This window comes from Amblyomma maculatum, chromosome 7 (genome assembly GCF_055883805.1).
Source record: "Amblyomma maculatum isolate TAMU_Amacu chromosome 7, ASM5588380v1, whole genome shotgun sequence".
Classification (NCBI taxonomy): domain Eukaryota; kingdom Metazoa; phylum Arthropoda; class Arachnida; order Ixodida; family Ixodidae; genus Amblyomma; species Amblyomma maculatum.
In genome coordinates, this window is record NC_139350.1 from 143,313,330 (window position 1) to 143,340,377 (window position 27,048).

Genomic DNA, 27,048 nt, shown 5'->3' on the forward strand with positions numbered 1-27,048 from the left:
CACGATAGAAAAGGGGAATTATGAAGAGCGTTTCATGATCCTGGGCGTGGCACAGTTGGTAAAGCGCTGGGCATGGGATCGAAGGAAAAAAGGTTTATTTATTTCATAGTTCCCTTAAAGGCCGCGCATCATCGTTTTCGTCTCCGCACACGACAAGCTTGCTGGAGTGCTCTAGCGGCTCAAAGGAGTGAATTAGCGCCGCATTTACACGCCAGCGGTAGCAGGTTTGATCTTATTTAGAAAAAAACACTCGCTACTGAATGCAAAGGCGGAATGCCTCACTAGGGACATGTTTTCCGAAAATATTGTTACGTGGTGGCATTACAAGTGATGAAACACGGTGACACAACAAAAACAGAACGACGCGATAACATGACGATGAAATATGCTTTTAATGGCCAGCGGGTCTGGCACGAGCGCTCCGCCCCGCGCCACTGCCCGCTTCGTCATTTTCGTAGCACTACCCGGGGCCACAGAGCGATCGTCCCGATCGATTGCTAGAAATTCATTCCATGAAGTGGCGATGAACACAGACAAAGGATTAGGACATGAAACGCTGGACATCACAGTGAATGTGAAGGTGGGATGAATGCTTGCCCCGGAGCATCAGGTCCATTCTTCACCGTTCGCCGAAGGCCAAGGCTCATGGACACGACGAACGGCTTGAGCAGGGGTGCTGTCTTCGCTCGAGTGGTCGTGAGGTTCCTTCGTCGTAGGGTCGGTCGGGTTGGCTTTGGGCTCTTCCTGGTCGTCATGTGTTGTGGTCAGGGCTGGGGACGGGGCTGGGGAGAGTGGCTGGTCGGGTCTGAGCTCAAAGGGCTGGGGTAAAGCTTGGCGGCGATCTCGACGGGCTCTCGACCGATGGACCCGCGTACGGTTGGCTTCGACGGGGCAAGGCGAGGATGGGGATGAACCGCACCTCCAAACAAAATGTTACGTGGTGGCATGACAAGTGATGGCGATACAACAAAAACAGAACGACGCGATAACATGACGATGAAATATGCTTTAATGGCCAACGGGCCTGGGGCAAGCACTCCGCCCCGCGCCACTGCCCGCTTCGTCATCTTCCTCGCTAGCTTCCTTACCAGCGCAAAGTAATTTTTCGTTTCAGTTGATTTAAGTATTTTGGCTTTGTCTTTTGCAGAAAAAGCTTTTGGAGCTCTCGCTCGACTTCGATTAATTTGTATGACATGCTGATGTGGACGTCTAAGAAAACATTTTTAAACCAAACGATACCAGGAACGAGCAGAATAGGCCTCATGGCTTACTCCTCGAGTACTGACTCAACACATATGTTTACCTGCTACTGAAAGCAGAGAAAATGTCCAATACGTTGCCGTGGAGGCTGTATTGCAATAGCAGCAAATGGCTACAGCATTTAGCAAACTCTATGCGGCCTCATTCAATATGGAACTTTCACCACAGTGTCGTGCAGCTAGTTATGCCTATAGACGATGGGGACTATTCTGGTTTCCATGGGGGGTTAGTACTATTTAAATAATAATGTTTCGTGTGAAAAACGCATAATACCTTGTTGTCACAATTATACTCGTCGGCTTCTATTGAACGTACTCTTTGCGAGTAAAACCAATCAGACAAAAAAAATCGGTAATCGATATCTAGGGCGCTTCTAGTGCATGAACATGCCCAACTTGTTGCCCGCGTGGCAGCGGAAAGTAAAGTGCAATGAACACCTAATGGTCCCAACATATAGCTGGAGTTGCTGACCTGATGGCATGGCTGAATAACTTACACACAATGATATTCTTTTCCCATTCCCCATTCATTTCATCGCAAATGTGTCCCTAGTGCTGATTCTGAAGTTTGTTCGAGTACTATTCCATCTGTCGTTCAAGAGTCGACATTTTCTTTATCCTTCTAATGCGCATCTGCTTTCTCCTTCCCTTCATGAAGCTCTCATGGGCGTCCCATATTTGGACAAGTCTCGAATTCGTAATATGATTTCTGGGGGTTCAAGTCTCTCTAGTATGCGTGTTTACATCACTTATGAGTCTACATATTCAACCCGCTGATTTAGATCCGACAGCTCGCTCAGAGAGGTTCCGTCCCTGGCTATTTAAGAGTATCCCAGTTTTCAGCTTCCCAGTTCAGTGCGGTCTCTTGCCTCATTAATTGTTGGCGCCCAGAGAGATGGTGTTCCGTGGCATTCTTGGCTTTGTATATGTTATTTTCTTGAGCAGAATATTCTTTAAATTCCGATTGTTGGTGTGCACCCCTTGCCCCCTCCCTCCCCTCGAATACGATGCATTCAGGTTAGCATACCGGGAGTTTTCCCAATTGTGGCTTCGGGAGCTTTCCGCGGCATCTTCGGTAGCACTTTCCCCGTGACTTGGAGCGAGCATCAGTCCTCTGTCCCGTCACCCAGCAGTTGTAGCAGGTCTCGACGTGCTCTCGGTGGGCGTATACGACAAACAGTGATTGCCAGTAGGAGAGGGTTCTGGGGCGTTTATTCACACCGCAACAAATTAGCAGAAGTTTAAATAGTTAAAGATAGTAATCAGCGAAAGCTTCACAGCATGGTTACGCTTGGTAGAACTGTATCGTAGCCCGAATTAACTGGCATTGCTACGACGCGCTAAGCGCAGCATCATCGCCGCTGGCGTCCAGTGGCTGCCTATGATTCGAAGCGCGGTTGCCCCTAGTTCTCATAACCATCGATTGACGTCATGGTTGATTCCATCGAAGAATCACATGACGTGACGTCATCCATGGAATTATTCACGTACTCCACCCCTTTCACTCTCTCCTCTGCTCCAAGTTTGAAATGTCAAAGATGACATGGTTGAGGACGTGACCTGGTGGTGTGGTCCGCAAAGTTGAACTTCAAGTGGTATTATGTTTTGGGAAAAGGAAGGCAGAGTATATTTTAACCCTGCTTTACCCTCTGGTTTCTTGTAGGTCAATGGCTAGCCCACAGTGTCGTAATGTGTTAGGTATAAAAAAGAAAGAGTATCAGTCATAGTTTTTTGTGGACACCTGAATCGCATAGCACAAGTTCCGCGCTGGCATTGTGTGTTGGTTTAAAGGAAAGGAATGGCACAGTATCTGTCACATTTATTTTTGGAGACCTAAACCACCTAGAAACAGTTTGTCCTGCTAACTGAAGGTCACATTAAGGTCAAATTGAAGCCCACGCGAAGCGAGTCTCTACCTAGCGTAGTGAAGCTTTCGCTTCAAAACTCTTCCAGATGGAACTTGATAAAGACGACATTTACAACACAGTGTGACAGTGCGCTGCACTTTTATATGAGGTGTGGCAGGTAACGGCGATTGTTCTACCGCGCCTGGTCCAAGGAAGATAATCTGCTTGGATGGTGGTTCCATTCCTGGTCGAGGCACGATTGTTCGAGCCTTAACTCTACTGCGGACATTCAGCTAGTTTGGGCTGATGCCATATACGACAAGGAAGATAAAAAACGTTTAGGGGTGACACTTAACCTCATCGGTTGAGGGCATGAGGCGATAGTGTCGCCCCATATGGACGATGTTTCGTCACTCTGATAACATGCTTGTTTTTGTTTTTTGATTTTGCATTGTTTATTATTTTTTATATTTTATGTTCTTGATTTTCTATAACTTGTAATTTCTTATATTTATGCACCGACAAGTCGGAACAGCTTACATTGGCTTTCCATTCTGAGCAGTTCGTCATCTTTGTAATAACTCAGACTAGTAATAATGATAATCTTTACCACGACCACTACGACGACAGCACGGCTTTTCGTCAGAACGAGTTGTGTAAGCTTACTTAAAGAGCAATGCGAAGTACAAAACGAAAACACACAGATATATGGGCGTACGCAGGCGCCAACTGAAGTTTTGTTGCGGTATATATGGGCAGCGAGAAAAAAGGGGTGCTGTAGATCTCTACTTTCATCTCAACATCAAGATATTCAAGGCTGTCCGGGCAGTTCTCCAGTTTCTTCAAGACATAAACGTGGATGCCTTACTCTGAGGTGAGGACACAACTGCGACTCCAGCTTCGCGCGACTCTGTTCTCTACATTAAGGCCATCAGTGTGCGCCCACGAGAAATGCCAGACTTCTTCGCGAGAATCCGCGAAATACCGCTAAGTTTTTATGTCATCACCTGATGATTTCATCGGCCATGACCCCACATGAGGCATGACCGGATGGGACATCATGACGTCACATCCGATCACGTACAATAAATTAGACACGTCACCATCACGTCACGGCCACTCAGGACCAATGACATCACTAGGCGATTACTGCATATACGAAGCTGACCCGTCATTGCTGAGCCATTACGTTGGCCCTCGCGTGCCGCACCGCAGATCACACAGAAGAAGCAGGAACCACCCGCGTTTCCAAAAAAGGCTTTCGCCTCATCACACGTTAGTGGCCCAAAGTACCGCAAAATTCTACTTCCCCCTTTTTTCTCTCCTATCTTCATGCCGGAAGTGATGGCGGCATATTAACCATGAGGCACAATCCCATACAGTTTCTTCTTTCCGTCTTCGTTCAACCTCATTCTCGCACGAACGGACGCACGCACGCACGCACGCACGCACGCACGCACGCACACACACACACACACACACACACACACACACACACACACACACACACACACACACACACACACACACACACACACTCACGCACATACACACGACCGTATGGTAAGGAACAGCAATGCCATTCGAAGGGATATTCACCGAAACAAAGTGTGATATTAAATGCCCTGTCGAGTCTGCTCTTAAGGCGAAGTTCGAGCTAAAAACGTTTTAGAGCGGTCTGCTGCGGTATGAGCGATACATACAACGAGTTCGGGCTGATGCTGGCCTTTACCCTTGACATTAACATTACAACAGGTGTTTCCCTCTGCGTTGAGACAGTCTGCCTACCAGTGACCTCATGCACACCGTGGGATCAGAGCAAAACATTAAAACAAAAACATCTAAATTATACTTATATTGCCGCACCAGTGTGCCAACAGCTGACGCCGCCAATCAAATCGCTACGTCCGAAGGATGAACCACTGCTATGTTTTCGTGTTTCTTCAGCTAACGTCCGATATACATGTTCGCCACCATCACAAAGTGTGAATTTTTTTCTCCTCCGCCAAAACATGAGGGTAGAGATTTTGTCCCATTAAAACGTTCTGTTTGCAGCTCGCACGATTAGAGCATACTAAAGAAATCTACTTCTGCTATTATATCGCACTGTGTTTCACGATCAATCTATGAGTTTTAGAAAGCAGCTTTCATATCGTTTCGAAAAGTAATGTTAGTAAGGAGAAAAGCCAAAATAGATAAACTGAAGACTATCCATACTTGGCAGCCCACCACCTTGTCTCTATGGTTAAGACACTCACCTATTGTGTCTAAAGACACGAAGTGAATCTTCGAAATTCATGCAGCAGTGTCGCTGCTAGCAGTCGTAGTTTAGGCATCGAGGCACCCTGTAGAAACTAGTCAGTTGTGGTGGTGGCGGTAAATATGTATTGTCTATTACCTACAAAGAGGCGTTTTGGTTCAGACCCTATTTTCATAGGTCCTCAAATCTAGATGAAGCTACAATTACGAAGCCCCAATTGTGTTTGACGCCACTCACGCCCTGGCGACCAGGGTGAATTAGAAATATAGGTCATTGCCAGCCTCTCAGACCTGCCTGAATTGTGGGAGAAGATTGTCGAGCCGGTGGGTATACTAGAGTCCGCGTGCGACGGCTGGATTTGTTAGGCCCATTCCTGCCGAGTCCCTTCTCCTGACTTAGTTTTAGAGTTTTTTTTTTCCGGGTAAGTTGGGAAACCATAGCAGGTGTGTGGGAATACTCCACCTTCGGCCTTCGCACACACTGAAAAGTTATCCGTTAGAGGATATTGAAAGAAATTGTTCTAGAAAAGCGAGTGCTCTACAGCTATAAAAGGAGCCGAATATCTTCCTTATTTTAAACGCCGCTTTCTTACTGTATAGTGGGTGCTGTCGCCTTCATCATTTTCCATGAGTACACAGTGGTTTCAATCTCTTTGGCATTGCCCTTGAAAGTGCTTCAAGCGGTGCCGAAATTTTATTGCGCAGCAGCAGTATGTTTTCTACTCATAATTTCAGCGATATTCTCCCTGAAGCCTGTCATGAACTCATGTGGCGAACAGAAAACGAAATGAAACTACTTGCTTGCGCACATACTCCACATCTGGCCAGCTCAGCTAAATCCGCTGTAATATTTTCTTTCACTAGCTCATTCGAATGTTTTCTGTCAGTGTTTAACGCAGCAGATAAACTCTAGAACCTTTCGAAAACTTCAGTTTTTGTAAGGGAACTGATTGGATCGGCCAGCAGGAACGACCACAAGAAATTGCTGAGCCCTAGCTGCAAATTTTGTTTCTACAGATTCCTGCTTGAATCTCATTGATGCCAATGTCTTTTCATGCGTTTGGGCTCTTCCAATTTTTGGGCCTGCTGCACATCCTTCTTGGAGGTCACCCCGGCCTTACAGAGTGCTACACTCCACGGAAGTGTCAGCACGAAGGGTCACCCACTCATGCGCCAGCACTTCGTCCAACGTTGGGCGCTCTTCTGCACGCCTTTTCAGCAGCTGCACAAGAATGAAGAAATGATATAGTTAGCATTGTTTAATCGCGAAATTGTCATGATCAACTTATCTCTCCTTATATAAATAACCTACTTTGGTTTACTGTCTGTATCCGGCTGGTAATGTATCTATCAGGTTCTATGTAAGACGATTTACCTACCTCTATCATACCTGTCCGTTTATCTGTCCGGCTATCTGTCTTTAGCACATTTCTTTGGCTATCATATAATCAAATGTCCGCAACATAACAGCGGTTCAGGCCGAGAGTTTGTTGCTTGGTATGAAGAAAACCATGGCATAGCAGCACATATCCCCTGCTGGGCAGCAGGGCTGACTTTGGCAGCCGAAAGAGGTGGCATGAATCTGGAGCAAGCAGAAACAAAAGGAGAGCATACGGAACGGCGCGCCTTTACGAGGAAAGCGAGTGTGAGAGGTGAAGGGTGCCTCAGTGGATAGGACGGCGTATAACGTCTTAAAAAGTAATACACCTATGTGTACTGATAAGGGAGACTACCGAAGGCCTACTCTTGCCAATATCTGTTCGGTACATACTCCGTGGTACTAGTTGGCTAGACTTTGCTTACTAGGTGTTAGGGTGCAGCTGTTACTCCTGGATATATACTGCTGCAAAATGGTAACATTGACTGCCACACTGCCACGATACGACGTACACATTATGAAGAGTGCTACCAGGAATTCCTACTGATCAACACTCTGGTACCAAGACGACCACGGTTACCTCACTGGTTTCGTGGAGTGGCACAGACGAGTTGCTCTAACACAACATAGCGACATAGTAATACCATCTCATAATAGAGAAACAACGTCCCGGTACCGACACAACATCGTGGAGTCTCTAATGATGTTCCATTCTGCTCTTAAAGCTACTTAAGCGTCCACTTGATTTACCCTCTGAATCATATTAAGCGGTCACAATTTGACGCCATTTTTATTCTCAACGACAGCCCTTGGCCAGTTACCATGGTAACTATTTATTTTCTGCCTATTGTTTCCCATATGCTGATGCAACATTCTGCTAATGAGTTGCTTTATTGCTTATTCTCGGGACCATGCTAAAGAATTCCCTCTGGACATTTGACTCGATTCCGCAAACTCCAATAAAGCCCTGCATTATACCACAGATATTTGCACTAGAGTATCCGTCTATTTGATACCACTCTCGACTTGTTTTATCATGCTCCAGTCGAAAGGAAGGGAGGCAGGAAAGCTCTGCCATCGCATGCACAGTCCCACAGCAGCAGAATGTTTAGTCCCTGGAAGTAGAAGTCCGACCTAGCCTTACTTTTAGTGCACGCCGGAACAAAAATTATGTCTTTTGTGGGCATTAGCGAAATCATACAGTGCTTACGCGCTTAAATACCACGCTAGAAACGGCCCCCATCGGGCTCACTTATCAGTTGAGCCATCCATCAAGAGGGTTGCGAAAGGTGCCAAACATGCTTGCCGGTTGGCAAACGATACTATACAACAATAGCTGATGGGTCCGTTCGTCAGACATTATTTATAGTCCAAAAGCACAACGGCACGAGGCTAGGGGCAACAAAGGACGACACACAACGCTGACTTACAAATACAGTTTTAATAAGGAAGCCATTGCTTATAAATGTGCCAGTGACACTGAAAAAAGAAAAACTGAAAAAACAAACAAACAAAAAATAACGACAAATGTCCCTCTGAGCAAGCAGTTTTGGTACCATAAGGTGCAGTAGTATAAAAAATCGGGTGTTTTCTGCAAGATAGCTGCAGAAGGAATACATACACACCTCTGACTTAACTTCATTATCTCTGACGCTTCGATAATTTCTCTAGTCAGATGATCTTTGTATGTATCTGTCATTCGGCAGTCGTTATACAGTGGGGGGCAAGAACAATCACAGCAGTAAGGTCCAATGGGGGGGGGGGGGGGTCGACTGATTTATTGACATTGTTCTTGTGTTCCCTTAAGCCTATCATTATAATAACGAGCAGTCTGGCCTACATAGCATCCTCCCTAATCCAAAGGGATCGAATATACCAGGCTTTTTACGCACATCACAAATTTTACTTCATCCTTTTTCGTACACAAGGGTCCAGCTTCAAATTGACTTTTCTAACCAATTACATGCTCGCACATGCTTCTCTATTTCAAAGGACCTGAAAACATCTTCTCCAGCTCTCTTTCCAATTTTTTTTTTTTCAAATCATGGTAGACGGCATGAACATAGGGTACCACAGACTAATTTTCGTCTCTGTTAGTGTGGCTGACTGTGGTATCAGATTTCAACTTTGTCAACATTGTCCGCTACTGTTGCTAGAATATTAAGAGGGTATTCAGCAGTGCGACGCTCTCAACATTACTATAAGAGCTATTCACTGTCCAGTGGGTGTATGATTTCTTGATTGGCATTACTGATGCAAGACAGTGCCCCTTTTTACAAGTTTTGAATGAAAGAAACTGTATGGAAGCAACAGCATTTACCTATCGGTTCATAACACCAGCATTTACGTGCAACAGTGAAATACAAGGTCAAGTCAAGAAATTTTACCAGTCATTCATGGGCACTTCAAGTGTCACTTCAAGAGTCGGAAGAACGTATGAAAAAATACGGAAACAATAGCAATACATTCTTCATCGAAATTCACCGAATAAGATTTCATCAAAACCAGATAGCCATCTAGAAAGCGGAAAATCTTGCAGCATGTGAACTAGTGAGACGATTTTTAAGTGTCCTTTCGTACATACCTCAGTCCAAATCGATGAGCAATGGACCTACGCACGCGGCTTGGCATTGCCCGTTCTTCTGAACGATAACATGGCCATCCTATTCAGCGTAAGTAAACTCAAGGTAGGTTTGTATCAGGGCCAAAATGTTTTGCACAGAGATGCGAGATGCATTCTAGAAAGCAACTGCTCCGTTCCTCTCACTTACTTCAATACACTTTAACAGTTTTTCATGCGGAATAGAACAATACATGTCTTTGACGACAATAGGGCAAGCACGCAGCACTTTGTCTTAGTTATTTAAAAAAATCCAATTACCGTCGTTTGATTTCTTTCTCTTATAAGGGTCGTCAACAGTTAAGAGGGCTAATCGTTTTTGTAGGAACTTCCCAAAGCAGCTTGAATAGCAGCTTGCATTTCCAGTTTGTTATTCCGTTACTACTTTCGAACTATAACTCTACAAGATTTGCAGCGAATAACAATTTACTACTCCCGAAAAAGCGTGCAGCGGTGGCGTAGCGGTAGAACATCCGCCTCGCATGCAAGAGGACCGGGGTTGAAATCTCGGTGCCGCGCAATTCTCCACCGGATGACAAAAAAAAAAATAAAAAATCCGCGTGTCGATGGAATTGCATATACAGGTTTGGGGTGCGACCTGATGCCGGTAAACACATCCGGCAACGCACTCCCTCACCAGAACAGGAGTTGGCCACCCTGGTGCAGTAATTGGTCACAACCTCCTATGATAAGCTCCATAAAACCCCGGCCCTCAGTCACCAGCGGCTGCGGAACAACTGACCACGGCGGCGGTCAGACCTGTGACGCAGCAGGGGGTGCTAAGAAAGCCTGGCTCCGCTGGACAGGCCGCCATTGGAAACTGACCCTGGCAACGTTTAATGCTGGAACCCTTGCTAGTGAAGCTAGTTTAGCAGTGCTGTTAGAGGAACTAGAGGGCATGAAATGGGATGTCATAGGGCTTAGTGAGGTTAGGAGGCCGAATGAGGCATATACTGTACTGAAGGATGGGCATGTACTGTGTTATCGAGGTTTACCAGAGAGGCGACAACTAGGGGTAGGTTTCCTTGTCAATAAGTATATAGCGGGTAATATAGATGAATTCTATAGTATTAATGAGAGGGTTGCAGGCATCGTAATTAGGCCTAATAAACGGTATAAACTGAAGGTTGTACAGGCCTATGCACTTACATGTAGTTATGATGACCAGGCAGTTGAAAGCTTCTATGAAGATATAGAATCGGCAATGCGAAAAGTAAAGACGCAGTATACTGTACTAACGGGCGACTTCAATGCCAAGGTAGGGAAAAAACAGGCAGGAGACAATGCAGTAGGTGACTATGGCATTGGCTCTAGGAATAGCAGGGGGGAGTTACTAGTTGAGTTTGCAGAGCGCAATAACTTACGAATCATGAATACCTTCTTCAGCAAACGGAAGAACCGGAAATAGACATGGAAAAGTCCTAACGGAGATACTAAAAATGAAATCGACTTCATAATGTGTTCAAACCCCCGCCATTGTGCAGGATGTAGAGGTAATCGGGAAAGTTCGATGTAGTGACCACAGGATGGTGAGGTCCCGAATCAGCTTAAATCTGAAGAAGGAAAGCAATAGATTAGTAAGAAAGAAACCCATCAACGAATTAGCGGTGAGGGGGAGGGCAGAAGAGTTCAGGATCTCGCTAAAGAATAGGCATTCAGCTCTAACTGAGGATGGCGACATTACCCTAGAGGCAATGAGCAATAATGTCAGAGATATCATTACTGAGTGCGCGGTAGAAGTAGGCGGTAGGATAGTTAGAGAGGATACCGGTAAGCTGTCTAAGGAGACGAAAGATTTGATTAAGAAACGGCAGAGTATGAAAGCTTCCAATCCAACAGACCAGATCGAATTGGCCGAGATATCAAAGCTAATCAATAAGCGCAAGGTGGCCGATATAAGGAAGTATAACATGGAGAAAATTGAGCATGCTGTAAAGAACGGGGGAAGCCTTAAAGCGGTAAAGAAAAAAATTGGGCATAGGCAAAAACCAGGTGTATGCTATAAGGGACAAGGCGGGCAACATCATCACTAATATGGACAAGATAGTCAAAGTAGCCGAGGAGTTCTATACAGATCTCTACAGTAGCCAAAGTAGTCAGGACCGTAATGAGATTGGCGGTAGGGAAAAACAGTCAGACGTTCCACCAGTAACGAAGGACGAGGTCAAGAAAGCACTAGAAACTATGAAAAGGGGGAAATCAGCTGGAGAGGATCAGATAACTACAGATTTGCTGAAGGACGGGGGGGATATCGTGCTAGAAAAACTGGCCACCCTGTATACGCAGTGCCTGGTGTCATCGACGGTACCAGAAGCATGGAAGAATGCAAACATTATCCTCATTCACAAGAAAGGGGACTCTAAGGACCTTAAAAATTACAGACCAATCAGCTTACTGTCTGTTACGTATAAGGTATTTAGTAAGGTAATCGCTAATAGAATCAGGACAACCTTGGACTGCAATCAAGCAAAGGATCAAGCAGGGTTTCGGAAACGGTACTCTACTATCGATCATATTCATACCATCAATCAGGTGATAGAAAAATGCTCGGAATATAACCAGCCCTTATAGATAGCATTCATTGATTACGAAAAAGCATTTGACTCAGTTGAAACCTCGGCGGTGATGCAGGCATCGCGAAATCAGGGGGTAGACGAGCCGTACGTGAAAGTGCTGGAAGATATATATAGTGGCTGCACAGCAACCATAGTTCTACATAAAGAGAGCAACAAAATTCCCATAAAGAAAGGTGTTAGGCAAGGAGACACAATCTCCCCAGTACTATTCACAGCTTGTTTAGAGGAAGTATTCAGAGACTTGGAATGGGAGCAGTTTGGGATAAGGGTAGATGGAGAATACCTCAGTAATCTGCTATTTGCTGATGACATTGCCTTGCTAAGCAACTCGGGGGATGAACTGCAAATAATGATTGATGACCTAGACAGAAAAAGTAGAAAGGTAGGCTTGAAAATCAATATGCAGAAGACTAAGGTAATGTTCAACAGTCTCGGGAAGGAACAGCAGTTTACATTAGGTAGCGAAATACTGGAAATAGTAGGCGAATATGTCTACTTAGGACAGATAGTAACCGCAGATTCGGACCATGAAAAGGAAATATCAAGAAGAATAAGATTGGGATGGAGCGCATTTGGCAAGCACTCGCAGATTATGACTAGCAGCTTACCGGTATCGCTCAAGAGGAAAGTATACAACAGTTGCATCTTGCCTGTACTCACCTATGGGGCTGAAACGTGGACGCTAACCAAGAGAGTTCTACTTAAGTTGAGGACAACCCAGAGGGCTATGGAACGAAAAATGGTAGGGGTAACATTAAGAGATAGAAAGCGTGCAGAGTGGGTCAGAGAAATAACTCAAGTTACCGACATTCTAGTGGAAATTAAGAAGAAGAAATGGACATGGGCAGGACATGTAGTGCGAAGAGAGGATAACCGATGGTCGCTTAGGGTAACAAACTGAATTCCAAGGGAAGGAAAGCGTAGCAGGGGGAGGCAGAAAGTTAGGTGGGCGGATGAGATTAAGAAGTTCGCAGGGGTCAAGTGGACGCAGCTAGCACAGAACCGGGTTAAATGGAGAAATATGGGAGAGGCCTTCGCCCTGCAGTGGGTATAATCAGGCTGATGATGATGATGATGATGACTCCAGAAAGTTCGTACTAATTATAGAAAAATGACGACATCTTTTGCAGCCATTTCATTTTGGAACTCATTGCCTTTAACACTGAAAACTTATATGTCCTTGCCCACATTTAAGAATAACTTGAAGGAATATTTGTTGAACTGCTGATGTTTTATATTTTTTATTTCTGATACCTGTGTTAGTGCCTTTGTTTTTGTGTAAAACTACTGATTCGCCTAATTTCTGTGTTAGTGCATTTGTTTTTGTGTAAAGATACCGATTTGCCATGTTTTGTATGTTATAAGCTTTCGCTAACTTTGCTATTATTATTTATTTTGTTGTAGTGATCTATCGAGGGTCCCGGTGCAGTGTTATGACTATGGGACCCTCGTCTGTATTTTTATACATTTTGTAAACATGTTCAATCTAATAAACATTGAATTTCACTTTCAAAAAAAAGGCACTGCTGTACGTTCTGTTTATTAAATAACCACCCGTAAAGGCATAACTAATTGGTGAGCTTTTGCGCTAAAAAAAATACACTCTTATCTATGAATAAAAACAGGGCTTCTGTATCGAACTTTTCGCACAATTATTTAGCTTTCTTTTTCGCTTTCGAAAGATGGGCTGTTCCGTTTTCATTAAAAACCGAGAAAACCGCATCGCCCGCTTTTTGCTTAAGCAATCTTTGGGAAATACCCCAAAAACTCCATTCTTTGCCCGCGGCTAATAAAAACAAAGAATTCGTCCGCAAGTGGGTGACATTCTTGTTAATTGGGAGGCTTTTTGTTCGAGGTCTCGGGCGCAGCACCATGTCCGCTCCGTCCGAGAAACAGAAACACCTAATGGCCTAGGCTCTTCAGCTGGTCGGGAAACGTGCCGTGTCATTTCTAGTAGCTAGGGAGGAAGGGAAGGGGAGGGGGATGGGAGTGGGCTTCATCCTTCGCTGAACCGCATACTTTGGGCCGAGGCGTAGGACGCACTGAACATCCTCCGGATTAGGAATACCTTTCTGGTTATAAACTTTGTTAAGCATCCATCTTGGTTTTTTTCGAAGGTTTCTTTGGAAGTAGTGGAAGCTGCTGCTGCCACATGAACTCAGTTGAGCTGCTGATGAAGCAGCTGACTCCATGCCACAGTTTTTCAAACACTCAGCGGATTGGAACACTGCACATGCAGCTTCGGTGGGTACTTGCAAATATTGTAACGGATGAAATGGTTTTAATACAGATGAACATCGTATGAAGGACGAACGCACATGGCTCACAAAACCCAGATCATGCAGTCTGTGCGCGGGTCGCTTCCCCTGCTTCTTCTTGTTCTCTTTCTTCTGCTTCTCATGCGCCGCTACGCGGCGTAACAATATCACTTCTCGTTGTCATTCGGCTTTCTTTTTGCCTTCTGTCAGCCATGGCATAAGGATGTGCAAGTTACTAAAGTTCCTAATAACCAGGACAAATGATTGAGCTCTTTCGCTATTCCCGTCAAACACTTGTAATATTGTATCCCACATGACAAAGTGATAATTGCACTGGTAAAGTAATTGACAGGTACGGAGCAGTTACTTTCCAAAATGCGTCTTGCATCTCTGTACAAAACATTTTGGCCCTTATAGAAACATACCTTGTATCTACATACTCTGAATGGTATATCTGTGCTTTTATTCAGAAGCGAGGCGCATAGGTGCGTGCACTGCTCCAATGCTCAGAGAGTTTTATTGAGCTATGCACTACCGGACACTTAAAATCATCTCATAAGTTCAAATGCCGTACGATTTTCTGATTTGTAGATGACTATCTGGTTTTGATTAAATCTGATTCGGTAAATTTTGGTGAAGAATTTATTGCTATCATTTCGGTCTATTTTTCAAGTTTTTGCGCCTCTTGAAGTGACACATTAAGCGCCTGTGAATGACTAGAAAATTTCTTGACTTGACTTTGTACTTCACTGATACACGTATGTGCTGGTCCTATGAAGAGAAAAATAAAATGCCGTAGCTTCCGAACAGTTCCTCTCACTCAAAGCTCGCAAAAAGGGGCATTGTCGGGTGTTGACTCAGTAACGCCATGAAGAAATAATGCACCCCCTTGGACTGTCAACAGCTTTCATTGTCCATTTGAGAGGCTCATTACTGAAGGATATCCTCGTATTTTAGTAGCAGTAGCGGAGGGCATGTTGAAGAAGTTAAAATCTGGCACAGCAGTCAACCAAAGGAGCGGAGGAAAAAATATGTCTGTGATACGTTACGTACATGTCGTCTCCTATAATTTGAAAAAAATTGTAAGGAGAGCTGCAGCGGGTTTTCAGCTCCTGTGAAATTGAGAAGTATCTGTGCTCGTGTAAATGGTCTCGAAAAGTCAAGTGAAGCTGGTCCCGTCTGTACGAAAGAGCATGAGGTAAAATATGCGAAGTTCGTAAAAAACCTAGCATATTCGATCGTCTTCGGTTGCGGAGGATGCTATGTTAGCAAAACTGATCGTTGTTTGAATGTTAGACTGAGGGAGCAGAAACATAATGCGAGGAACACCGCGCGCCACATTGCTGTTGACTGCCGTGATTCTTCTTGCCAGTGACTGGATAAAAACAGGCGAATTGTGCATAAACCCAAAGGTCAGCTGGCTAAAGAAATTTTCGAGGCCTCTCAGGTAATGCAGTTAGATCAGAGTTGTGTAAGTACCCATTGTATAGCTATATTGCTGTAAAGACATGAATATTTGCATACGTAGTTCACCTTATGGCATCAAAAATGAGCTTGCTCACACAGCGCCTTTTTAAGAAATTGCTTCCTGAATAATATTTTCGTTTTTAGTGAGCACTGTGTGGACATCCCTTCATATTCTGTTGCCTCATGACGTTCTGCTGTTGCTTTAGAAATAAAAGTTAGTATACAAGCTCTAGTTCTGAAACTCGGCGGCTCTGCGTGAGCTCCACGTACCTGCGCCATCATGGAGCTGTAGAAGCAACTTGCTTCCCTCTCTCACTAGCCGGTGGCGCTGTGCAGCGCAGCTTTCTCATATTTTCTTTGTTCTACGTGCGCACGTGCGTGCTTACGCGTGCATGCGCGTATGTTGGAGCGTATGTGGGCATGCGTCTGTGCGTATGTATGTGTGTTTGTGTTTCTGTGGGCGTGCATGCATGCGTGTTTTTTGCATTCCTGTGTGCTATGTGTGTCTGAGGGTCAGCACGTGTTTGCGTATGCGTGTGGTCAGTGTGCGCGTATCTGGCCGCACTTGTGCGCGTATGTGCACGTGTGCGTGTTTGTGCGCATGTGTTCTTGCGTGGGTGGGTATCTGCGTAAATTCCTGCGTGCGTGTTGGGGAGTGAGTGCGTATTTGTGCGCTTGTGTGCGTATATGAGTTCGATCGCGTGCACGTAAGTGTGAGTGTGTGCATGTGTGTGTGAAGGTGGGCTAGCGTGTGTGTCCATACGCGCCTATGGTATATGTGGGCGCACATATTTATGTGCGTCTGTTTCAGCGTGTGGGGCCTATACCTGCATGTGGGTATACGAGAGTGTCTGCGTACGTGAAAATGGCTATTTGTGCGTTTGTGTGGGGAGTATTTGCGGGTGAGTGCTTGCGTGTACATGGCAGTTGTTAGTGTACGTGAGTGCGACTGAATGTACTCGCACACGGACACGTATGGGCATGCACGTATGGGTAAGCTTGTGTGGGCGTCCGTGTCTGCATATGATATGTGCGTGTGTTCTTGGGAGCTTACATGAGTGTGCGTTCGTATGCGTGTGGACGTTATGTGTTTCCATGCGCGCATATGTGGGTGGTCGCGTACAGACATGCGCGTATGGGTGGCTATTGCGTTTTTTTGTCAGGAGCTCGGTACATACGCCAGTAATTATTATTCACGATGCATCCATTTTCTTGCTAGGTTTCTGATACAGTGGTGTAAACAGTCTACAAGTAAACGCAGCGATGAGACTGGCCAAGACGTTTTAGGCGAGTACCACTTTTTCCTGGTATCGCAAGTTTGCCAAGGAAAAATAGCAGCGAGCCTGAAACACACACAAGCTACACGTCTACGCGAGCTGTAGGCTGCGACGGACCGTCTACTGCGGAGCAAGATGTAGCGGCCCCAGCATCGGGAGGCTTGCGAGGGAAGGAAAACATCAACACTAAAAGCACGGGCGGAGAGTTTATATGCAGCTAGTCTAGTAACATTGGTTCAGGAGACCATGGTCGAGCCATCTCTCATTGTTCTGTCCTTATCAGGAGTAAGAGCACAAAGCGGCGGCTACAGGATATGCTGTGCTTGAGATTATTAATTCAGATCCTTCTTTGAAAAGCCATGAAAGGTATGTGAGCGGTTTGTCTGCTGGTGCGCTTTGCAGTAGAGAGTATATTATTTGCGCGTAGTGCGTAATAAACTGATTGCATAAATTTATGATCAACTGTTTCGTATTTCACCTCATCCAGCAATAAATATTTTGAAAGCGAAGGTTTTTTACAGTGAAGTTAGGCCAAGTTTATAAAAATTCCTAAACGGCATCGTTGTTCGTACGTTTTTAGCCCAAAAGGTAGGCTTTTTACAACTCGCCGATGGTCGTTCTGCTGCATCGCGCAGTGTAAAAATGGCATCTGTGTGGCGTGATACCGTCACAGGAATCACGTTTGACATCTTCCACATGAGAAAAGAAGCAAGCTGTGTCGGCATTTACTCAAAGCCAATTCATTTATTCAATGTGCAACGTTGAATGCCAACTTTGGTTTTCGTTAGTGTTTTCTTCACGTTTGATACCACGCACTATAACTTCCACTGCTAAATTTTAAAACTTCTCCTTGTATACGATTTCGCAATTTGGACGGCCTTCACCTTAGTATTATATTTGCATGTCCCAACATTGAAATTATTGGTTTATTATTCTTCTTTTCGTTACAAGCTATCAGGTGAAATATATGTCTCCTACACGCGCCACGAACAGCAGTCACTACAAAAAATATATGTTTTGGTTGTTGAAAAACACATTATGGATAATTTGAATCGCCTGGTTAACCAGCCGTGTGGACAAAATAATGAACTCCTCGTTTGATTTGTTGACTTGCATGAAGGCCAATTATTGCCACCAGCCTCAAGCTCAAGCTACTTAAGACAATGGAGGCTACTCACTCTTCCGACGAGGTCGCACACGGCGTTGCTCATGAGCATCGGGAACATGACCGTGGCATCTCGGATGCGCTCCTGGGTGCGAGTAGCGGTAGGTGCCTGGAATGGAGCTTTTCCCACGAGCAGCTCGTAAATGAGTACTCCTAGGCTCCAGATGTCCACTTTCTTGTCGTATGGTAGTTTGGTTATCATCTCAGGCGCGCTTTATGCACATGCGCCTTTATGCACCGTGAAATAAGGCACGCTCATCTCTTTGCAATTCTAGAGAGGTGCTGAAACTCATAACTAGCTTAGACTAGTTCCCCAGTATCTGCGGCTGTCCCGGCTAATCGCTCGAAGTCAGTTTCAGCCCCGCCTCGCACATCATTAGTTGTTAGGGGAAAATAAACGTTGCTTGAAAAGATGGCACACCGGCCAATCGAAGAACGAAGCCGCCCCTACAAGGAGCGGTAAATGCAAGCTGGCCGAGTAAGAATAAAATGTTGTCTATACCTGCCAAACATTACCTCGAAATTTCAATCCCCTCTGGACCTAACAAATTAGTTTGCGCTTTGTTAAGACAAACCCGTTGCTCTGATTGCCTACCATGGAGACATAACTGTAAACAGCGCTAGTAGTCTCCATATAGGTACTACAAACGACGACCGATACTTAATGAAAGCTGGTCGGTGTGCCCACCTCTGAAAGGCCACAGCTTGCACCGACAACCCGAAATCCGCCACCTTGATTTCACCGTGGAGGCCTAACAGAAGGTTCTCTGGTTTGATGTCCCGGTGAATAACGTTCCTTGAGTGCAGGTAGTTCAACGCTGAACACAACTGGAACACATACTGCATGAGAGGCATCGAGAGGAGTGCTTATGAGCAGCTGTAAGAGCGAGGTACGCAGCGTATCGTCCAAGAATGCAAAAAAAGAATGCACACCAAAATTTAAAAGAGGCTGGATTGCCCTTTCATCGAAATATTAGAACCCAGTTCCCAACTGGACGACCAAAGATCTGTCACGCGTGTTCACTGCATTACTGTCATTGTACCGGGAACTAACCGCCCAAAAGGCCCAATCGATTGAGACCTGAGGCAACTATATGCCACACTGGAAAACATGGGGTATCTAATGCCATTTTCACTGTCTAATTTTATTCTCCAGAAGCACCGAAGCATTTCAGGTACAACGCACGAATAAATTATTTTCTCGGCTCTTGGGTTTCGTCGTGAGCTTGCAAGGAACATGCCATCTGCAGACTCTCTCTAGACGCAAAAATGGCATAAATGCGGATGTCATCAGCTGCTTTTTTTTTCTATCACATTGCAACATATTTGAAATACGTGTCCCTCTATTTGATTTTTTTTTAAATGTCGCAAACGTTTTGTTTCTACATGATTCATCTTTCTGGGCATGATATTGAAGATACCGATACAAGCCCCGTTTCTCATGAGTGCACCTCGTAAGACTTCCCGCCCAGTTCTAGTCATTCAAACTGACGGCTTCAGTTCAATCAACACCATGCGTTGACCAGCGAATCCCCCTATTCAGTTCGCCTTTCCAGTTACCGATAACTGACTTCTTGGCATGCCTTATGGATTCATTATTTAAACCACGCGCGTACAGTAAACACCTAGAGTTACTGTTACTTGCTCTACGTTAAAATGTTATCACCTCCAGTACTCATGTATTAGAGTATTGTTTAATGTGAGAAGAAACCGAACAACTTTAGCAACTTCGAACACAGCAAGGCAAGATTGGTTAAAACCTAAAAGGAAACATGATTTTAAGCCTATTGGTCTGCTGAAAGTTAAAAAATACAACGCTCCCGAAACTTCTGTCGCCCTCGACGCTAGAGAAGTAAACCAATAACTATATGACATCATTAAAGGGGTCCACAACGTCCAGGGATCCTATATCATAAAATCCCCGCTCACACATCATCCAGTGTTAGCCCCTTCTAGCTGACACAGCCATTAGGGTTCCCAAGAAGACAGTGCTGCGAACCAGTGCTAGTCATGTGCACCACAATGATGGCAGGTCTCAAGCATGCAAAACCACTTTGAAGTTTGAAGTTTATTCGTAGTGTCTCTGTAGAAGCCCAGCATTCCTCCTTTCTTATCGTTTATGGTTGCTGCTGAAACGCTATGTTGGGCGAATTATGGCGGTTATGACCGTGATGCTTTCGAAACTAGTCCAGTGGAAGCATCTTAAACGAGACACAAGGCAAGAAAGCATAAATTCGTTTTTTTTAGGATGAAAGTTTCTCTTTGTAAAGTAGCGCGTGTGCGGCTTATGTGTGTATCTAAATTGTTTTGTTTGTTCTGCAACATCTAGCTCTCTGATATCAAAAAATATGCCAATTTGATTGTTGCATCATTACAAATTTTGACAAGTATGGCTCAAGAGGAGCATAATTTAGACGTCGAACGAATGTTGGCTAATAATGTACACATATGTGGGCCCATCAGGTATTTCCAGTGCATCTTCAGGAATTCTCCAAACGAAAGAAAAAATTTCTGGTATTCTTATTTATTGAAAAATTACTTATCAACGAGTGAGGAATAACTAAAAACTTGTCATTTCACTGAATTGTAGTCGAGATCAAAAAGGCTGGGCTTATCTTGCAGAACTGCGTACAACCCTCACAGCATTTATTGCGAACACAACGCGCTCCGGCGCTCCTGCAAATACAAATAGGTGAGTGAGTGCTCTCGTTTGCTAGCGATATGGTGGTGCGCCCGAAATTATATGCAGAAAGTACGGCCAAAGAATATGCTTACTAGGATTTCGGCAAATTTACTAGCAAGCGCGTGCAGCTAAATGATTCCTTATCACCGACAGTAACTACTCAAGGACATGCAGTATAGCTTTTGCAGTAAACGGGGATATAATGAGTTATTTGAGAAATGTCTCTAGCCAACACTTTCTTTTTCTGTCAGGGCCGCTCCCAATATAGTTTGATGCCACAGCCGTCAACTTTCACGTACGCCTACTCCACAAAGGGATATCCCCAATGTGTGCACTTCTAGGTGATCGGGAACGTGTGCTTAGAACCAGATACTCTTGAGAGCGTTCCACACGTGCCACGAGATCCAAGCTGTCTTGAGACCTATGTGCATTGAGTGGGGCTGGGATGGAAACGCGGTATGTCACCTTTGGGGCGGGTTTTAGAATGTCCTGCAGCTGTGCCCGCATATAGAGGACTCCGCAAGAACTTGAGGTAGTGTACTTGCAGCAAGCATGTGGCGTCTGGAAATCCTCAAGGTTTCATTTCCTGCTAGCTTCCACTTCCACTCATGCTCCCAAACCTAACTGTTTTGGCTGATATATCCTCAGATTTCTGTATGCTCTTTTCATCCTGCTAAAATGGGCTCAAGAATTGAGTTCCTCTACTGAACGATTCGTTCCAAAGCAATTATTGCTTTTTAGATGATTCTTTTTCAAGTTCACAGATAATTCTTTCAAAAATCGGGAGAGATACTTCAGTGGCGATTTAAGTGGTGGATTGCACAACCACGCCGATATATTCATATAATAGTCAAATTTAATACGGTTGAGTCACGCTACGCAATAAAAATTACGTTATAGATTTCATGGGGAACAAACAAGATGCCGAATTGAGGACCGCACAATCGGAGGTAAATTCAGCTCCTAATTGTACTTGATCGGTGATGTGACTGAAATACCGATCCTCAAAAGTGCGCATTTCATAATTGCTTGAGTTGGTTTTGTACTGTTATAAAATAACGTCGCAGCACGTCTTACCGTTGCCAAAGCGAAGATCCCTTATTTGTGATGTACCCCAGCGGAATGTGCATTACATATTTATTAAATGCGAGGGACGCTGTTCTGCAATCGCTGATTCAGAAGAGCCAACTCTACAAGCCTTCAAATTTATTCGTGCTTCGTTATTTTCAACCAAATTGTTAAATCCAGAACAATTTTGACATGAGTTAGGTTCTCATGACCATACCTTTCGCAACATAACCTTGCTCCGTAAATTACGCGAACCGTATAAGGTGCTCAAAGTCAGCATTGCTGTACAATCCACCTATACTACAGCACCGACGTAACCCATAGGTAGTAAGTATCTGTGAATGGTAAAAAAATACCCTCTTTATTCCCGCCGCTCATAAGGCACGCGAAAGTGTCCCAAATAGTCACCTGTACCCAAGCTTCTCACAGCGTTGCCAAGCTATTCCGCACGTTTGATTCATATTTTCGAAGATTCGCTTGTTATACAGGACAGTTAGTTACTGGCCACTTAATACGATATACGCCACCTCATGGCAAGAGCTTAGCTTGGTTTCCCATTGCATTTAAACTATATTTTCGGTTGAAACCATATTCTATGAGCGTCAAGAAGGGACTCAACACCTCGCATTCGAATTCATCTCTACAAAACAAGTTCCAAGCAGCTCCCGCCGTGAAAATGAGTAAAACACTACACAAGGAGACAGGGAGAGTGAGGTGCATGCGTGTTTGTGTGTGTGTGTGTGTGTGTGTCTGTGTGTGTGCGTGTGTGTGGGTGTGCACTTGCGTGCCCTTGCGCGTTCAGTACCCCTGTTTCAACATTGCCTTTATTACAACTTTCAGCAATAGAATCATTACGACTTTATTGACCGAATAGAAAGATAACCCCGAGACTTGTGCTCATGGGCAGAGCACTTTTCGCCCGGCATTAAAAGGGGCGTCTGGAAAACGTCGCATGGGTGATTGTAGGAATCAAAGCATCCAGCACGATGAAATGTGGGTAAGCAGAAGGAAGCAGAGAACTCACCGTTGCGACTGCGTTTTCAGACAGACATCCTTCCTTCATAAGCTTGTCAAAAAGCGAGCCGTTCGGTGCGTACTCTAAGATGAGGAAGACCCTGTCTTCGTCGTGGAACCAATTGTATAAGCAAATGATGTTCGGGTGTCTGCGAGAAGTGGGACAAAGTAGCCGCTGAGCAATTCTGTCACCATTGTTAGTGTACAACATAGCATTGTATAGTATGCGCACGTATAAATTGAAAGGTGCATAAAGTGTGGTGCGAAAATGTTTAGGCACTTCAGTATATATTTCAACATTTTTATTTATAGTATTACCAAACTTTTGAGTAAACTAGAATAATGTTGGAGTGCCACGAATTTAAATAGTAGCCAGAAAATGGAATACACAAGGCACTTAGATCCAATCCGACACAGAAAACGAGAAAACAGAAATGGGTTCTTAGCAAGCATTTTTACTTTGGAAAGCTCACGAGGGGCTTGAAGAGTGTTTTACGTGCGCTTTCTCGCGAGAGGAAAAACGATCACGCAGTCAGAAGACCTGGTTATCTAGCTAATGCTCCCTCATTTTTATATGGAAGAAGGACCAAGCAAATGTAAGCATACGCAACAGCACTGACACGCATAGCAATCACTTCTCTGGTTTTTCGGAAAGTTTGGAACGATTCCAACAACTGAAGACATGGCACTTCTAGGTAAACCAAGCATATGTTTGCAGTAGAATCTATATTGGAAGTAGTGTTCAAGCCCATTACAGCTGAAATAATATTCAGGCTTCGCATAGCGCCTGACCATTGCGGAGAAGCTCGTAATCGTGTCGAAAAAGTTGGGAGGTAAGATCACCGTATCTTTCGCTTACGCTTTCCTAGGCGCATTTTTTTTTTTCGAGGCAAGGAAAGCTCTGTAGACTTTTGAAGCATTAGTTTTCCTCATTAGAGCGGTCGCTTTCCAGACGCAGACGCACCGCTGCAGTGAATACGTCATTCACGGCCTTTTACCTGTTACTGCGGGCTGCTAAATAGACTAAACGCGCGGAGCGGCATAATTTGTCAATTACTTGGCCATTACAAGTCCTGAGACGAAACAAAATGCCTCGCATTCTTTACACTTAAGCTTCGCACATGGGACTCTTTTTAGCTCGTAGAATTTAAAATAATGTCTTGCCAAGATTTTATCCAAATTCAGATATTTTCTGCACACGAAGGTACTCTACTTCTGGAAATATACGACGTGACAAATCGGAACGTGTGCGCCATTTACATCACCGTGATTTCTGGTGCGATTATATACAAACAAACGTTCAATGATTATTTTGGACTGCATGGTAAATTACACTCTGTACAGCATGAATTCAAGGAGTGTTGAGACATTGGAGGGATATATGAAACCAAACAACTCTTTTTATGTGAAGAAATGTGGCTGCATTGCTTAGAAACTGGCAAAATGAACTCCAGAAACTCTGCCATATTCAACGTATACTAGAGAAAATTAAATTTGGTGACATTGCTGTGACGTCTCTACACTGGAGCTCTCCGGTTAAGCGCTCACAGAAGCGGACTGTACTGAAGACCGGAAACGCGGACAGGAACCGAAACAGTCCCCATCCCCCCATCCCTCCCCGCATTGCTCTCAATAAAAGGAAGATGCTCTCGCTGCATCCCCTGTACGCGTCCTTCTGCGTCTCCTTCGAACGAGCGCGTCCAGCAGATATGGGCCATGTAGGAGCCAAATAAAACTGCGTGAAGTTATTCATGTCAGATGTAGACTGTGGTGCAAGCTGCTGATCACGATCATGCACGTACGGTAACGAGAACATCGTACAGGTTGCTCCGAAAAGTCGAGGTGTCATCATATGCACGCGAGGAGCATCGGTCCCAACGCATTTCATGCACCACCACATGGTGGTGAAAAACTGAACGAGCCTTGTTAATATAAAGACACACTGCTCTGTCACCTTCCAGCTTTATATTCGATATATTGCCGGCACTGTCTTGAAGAACCTGTATCAGCCGTCTAAATACCATCGGCTCACGTGCTGCTTGCTTGGTCATTTTTGAAACATCGGGACAACCTAGCACCAAAGCCTTGAACATGTCCTAGCGACAACCCCAATCGGACGTTGCGAAGCCCCAGTCAAAGCATAAAACAGAACGCGATGATCGACCTTCTGTTCTGGAAGCTCTGTCTACTCGCCGAAATTACCGAGGGACACTCAGGCTAGGGAGTGTGCTTCCCTCAAATTTTAGTTAGGTGTAGGAAACGCGAAGACCCTGTAGCAGCGTCTAATACTGACTGGGCGCCTGGACGGTGCACAAAAAGAAGCAGTGGAAAGAACAGCCTACGCTGTAGAACAACGTTACGAATGGTACCCAAAAACCCTGAACAAGTTTTGGGAAAGCGCTTACGAAGGCTATTGTTTCACCTATCGCGTAATGACACCATAAAAATGAATATATCCGGAGTAAGCATGTGTGTTACACATTATAAGTTTTTCGAAAAGAGACCCCGTAGGTTTCTATCACAGTCTTAACCACACAATGCCAGCTCACGACAAATTTAGGAGCAATGTTTCCCTGCGTATATCAGGTGTATATAAACTGTAACAACAAATTCATAAATATGTCTTAGAATATTTGACCGCTTCCAACACAATATTTCCAAAAAACTGTGCATTGGTTTTTTATAAAGTGTTCAACTCCCCGGCGCAATTTTTTCAATGCATTGGAAGCTGAAATCACGCCCATGGAATAGGCATATTGTCACGTATTGGGGACAAGGCCATTAGAGACAAAAGAAGAGGCTTGGAATTTACTGATTAAAATATTTATTTGGCTGACTTGCGGTCGCAAAAAACTAAGAGATTCGGCGGCGGCGATAACAGCCAACATGCTTGGTTGCCGTCGAACAAAGAAAACGTGTCGCACCCATCAGCACTCAATTTCAAGGCGGCGCAGAAACCTCTAGATGAAGCCACAAAACCTAGACCCTTACAGAAACATACGTAGCGGCCGAAATCATTGGGACACATTTCGGCGCTTCTTTCGCGTCAAAGTAGCTGATGAAGCTGCGTCTCGCGACAATCAATTGTGCGCTACAATTACACAGATAATGCAGCAAGCTAGCAGCTGCGACAAATACATAATTGAATGGTATGCAGCAATATATAAATTTATCAGTGTTGGACCCCTCAGCCGACATCTCAGGAAAGAAGGCGCGTGATGTCTCCTATTTCAAGGGTGAAAACAAAAATAGAAGAAACGAGACTAAAAGAAATTTAACAAAAAGCACGAATTGGTGCACACATAGTTTAATTTGAACGAGAAGCATGCTTAGATCATATTACCGATCACATTACATTAGTGTGTTGACGCAAAATTACATGTCCCGGAAAGCCGGATTTGTATCAACTTTCTCATCGCCTCCTGCTCTGCAACCGTACTAAACGCTAGTTCGAATTATATGTTTCATTGGAAGCAAAACGTAACTGTTTATAGTATGATTTCAGAGGACGTTAAAACCCAAGGGACGGACTCTATACGCTGCCCTTCTCTAGGACTGCCACCATTCTTACTTTCATTCCTTCCTTCACCGTTTCCCTCAGGGCACGATTGGGGAGTCAAGCAATTGATTCGTGCTGGCAGTTCCACCAATGCGGAAAGCCCAGAAAGCAGGGATAAGCTCTGCGCAACAGCATAAGCCACTACGCAACGTGTTAGAAGCTAGACTAACAGCGCATTCACGACAGCGAAGTGCGAGCAAGCTCACCTCAGTTGACCGTGAATCTGAATTTCCCTAACAAGCTGTGCCTCCATGTTGGCCCTCTGCACAGCTTCCTTGTCCAGTACCTGCACGCGCAAAGTTGTGATGATGAACAATTCAGGCAAAGTTAGTAGGCGTTGAAAAGTTACGCGGAAACAGGAACCCTGCGCAGAACTTCGTTGTGCCGCCTTAACACGGAGCTATACAAAAAGGAGCAAGCAGTTTTCGGTTAACCCGTAGGTGGGCGGATTGATGCCTCCACTTTTCGAATGAGGCGCGTTAACCAGTAGTGCGTCTCTACGCTGACTGCTGGTACCTATGGGGGTGAGCTCCCGTACTCTTTCAGACAGCCTCAAGGGGCAAAAGTCGGCTAACGAGGCAGCATCAAGAGCATCGAGAGAGCGAATGTTTTCTCTCA

General features: G+C 44.7%; 1 protein-coding gene across 1 annotated transcript in view; it reads right to left on the reverse strand.

Moving 5' to 3' along the window:
* Positions 1-6,417: 6,417 nt before the first annotated feature.
* The window catches only part of LOC146184902 (aurora kinase A-like), a 31,962-nt gene continuing 11,331 nt past the window's right edge, over positions 6,418-27,048 (reverse strand). The window contains exons 3-7 of the mRNA XM_084608648.1: positions 26,637-26,716; positions 22,882-23,020; positions 18,795-18,946; positions 18,120-18,318; positions 6,418-6,587 (exon numbers count right to left, since the gene is read on the reverse strand). Of these exons, the coding sequence (XP_084464774.1) occupies positions 6,483-6,587; positions 18,120-18,318; positions 18,795-18,946; positions 22,882-23,020; positions 26,637-26,716 (675 nt within the window). The 3' untranslated portion in view covers positions 6,418-6,482. The remainder of the gene's footprint in view (positions 6,588-18,119; positions 18,319-18,794; positions 18,947-22,881; positions 23,021-26,636; positions 26,717-27,048) is intronic.